General features: G+C 40.1%; 1 protein-coding gene across 1 annotated transcript in view; it reads right to left on the reverse strand.

The window, feature by feature from the left end:
- Positions 1-1,831, reverse strand: part of LOC109543735 (rho GTPase-activating protein 26) — a gene marked incomplete at its 3' end in the record, with an annotated part of 44,470 nt that continues 42,639 nt past the window's right edge. The window contains 2 exon segments of the mRNA XM_048660879.1: positions 1-96; positions 155-533. Coding sequence (XP_048516836.1) covers positions 1-96; positions 155-533 — 475 coding nt within the window.

A 1,831-nucleotide genomic window follows, 5' to 3' on the forward strand; every position in this document is an offset into this window, starting at 1 on the left:
GTTGCGCGTCATCCCATACATCACACTGTCCGAAATGGGTTCATGCGAAGAATAATGGCTTCCCGGTAGCGGTTGCTCTATATAAGACGAAACCGTCTGGAAAAGTACATAGCATTAACGCAATGAGTTCATTAGAGCTCTGGCTGGCACCTACACAGGTATATGGCATCGGGTTATATCCAGGAGGCTGTCTATAGCTGGGCGAAACCCTCACCGAATGGCTATTCACATAGACCTTATTATGGCTCCCATAGATATCATTGGCGTCGGTTGGTAGGTGATTATTGGGCGACAAGTGCCCATACTTCGGAGGCCCGTTCAGCACATTATTGCTTGGCGGCACTCGACCCTTATCCGGCTCGCTAAAGAACAACTTCTCGTAGTTTTCAATGAGGATTTCCACCACAATGTTGTAGAACTTTAGATCCATTATCGAGGCCACTGTTTCTTCTTCGGGGCGCAGCAGCGTGGGCCCGAAGCACACACCAAGATTACTCACGTTCATCAAGTTCTTATCGCTCTTGCTGACAACACTGAAAACGCACAATTGAAATTTGCCCTAAAGTGGAGCTAAAAAGCTTAAGGGCGTTTTGCAGTCGGCAATTTTATTGCCCGCAACTTTCCTGCGGCTATTTTCTTGCAGCTATATTTTTAGTACTACGCTTTAGTGTGCAATGTTAAACTTCACATTTAGACAAATCCATCAAGCGTACCAACTATTCACTATACGTAAAAAATCCAAAGTTTGTTTGTTTGCTTTGTTTTCGTTTCATTGACATAAGTGTGATTAACATAAGGTGTAGTTTATTTCGATGAAAAATGAAAATAAGCATCTAAAAAAGACTCTGAACCAACTCAACAGGAACATTAAAACTCTGATTCAACAATACCGACAAGACAAATGATTAGAAACATGTAAGGAAATAGAAAAAGACAAGGGCAAAACATATTGGCAAAAAATCAAGAAATTAGCACAATACAAGAAAACTAACACTACTGGCACAATTGACGAAAAGGGAATATAACGTTACACAGGCAAAGAGAGAGCTGACGCATTCGCCAGACACTATCAAAAGGCCTTCAGTATATCGACAAACCCTAAGTTCGACAATGACAACTGGAACATGATCAATGAGTGGTACTTGAACTACTTTAACAACTCACCAAACTATACTTACAAACTAATCACAGACGCAGAGTACGATGAATATCAAAAACACACAATCACATATCAAAAATACAGCTCCGGGAAAGGACAAAATAAAGGCAAAACTCCTGAAAAGCTTAACTCAAGAAACCCACAAACTCATCCTTTCTGAAATGAACAACTGCATCATAAATAACAAAATTCCGAAAACATGGAAAAGTGGTGTAGTAATTCCTATACCTAAAAATGGACGAGACAATACACAAATGGAAAACTACAGAACTCTCGGTGCTGAGCAAAGTTTTGGAACACATACTAAAGCAGAGACTTGAAGAACTGATCGGAAAACATATACCAACCTACCAATTTGGCTTTAAACAATATCACTCGACTATTCATCCGTTATTTATTTTGACCAACAACATACAAACAACTCACCTAATTGACGGAAAGTCGGCATGTCTACTCATGGACATCAACAAGGCTTTTGATAGTGTCTGGCATAGGGGCTTACTATAAAACTATACAAACTCCACACACCACCATATCTACTACATACCATCAAGAACTTATTAGAAAACAAACAACTACAAGTACGAATTGACAACACACTCTCCTTTTCTTTTTCCCCTGAACAAGGGCTCCCTCAAGGATCCCCGCTCTCACCCTTTCTCTACAGTATAT

This window comes from Dendroctonus ponderosae, unplaced genomic scaffold, assembly GCF_020466585.1.
Source record: "Dendroctonus ponderosae isolate FM_Combo_2020 unplaced genomic scaffold, Dpon_F_20191213v2 Dpon_F_20191213_1, whole genome shotgun sequence".
Lineage (NCBI taxonomy): Eukaryota > Metazoa > Arthropoda > Insecta > Coleoptera > Curculionidae > Dendroctonus > Dendroctonus ponderosae.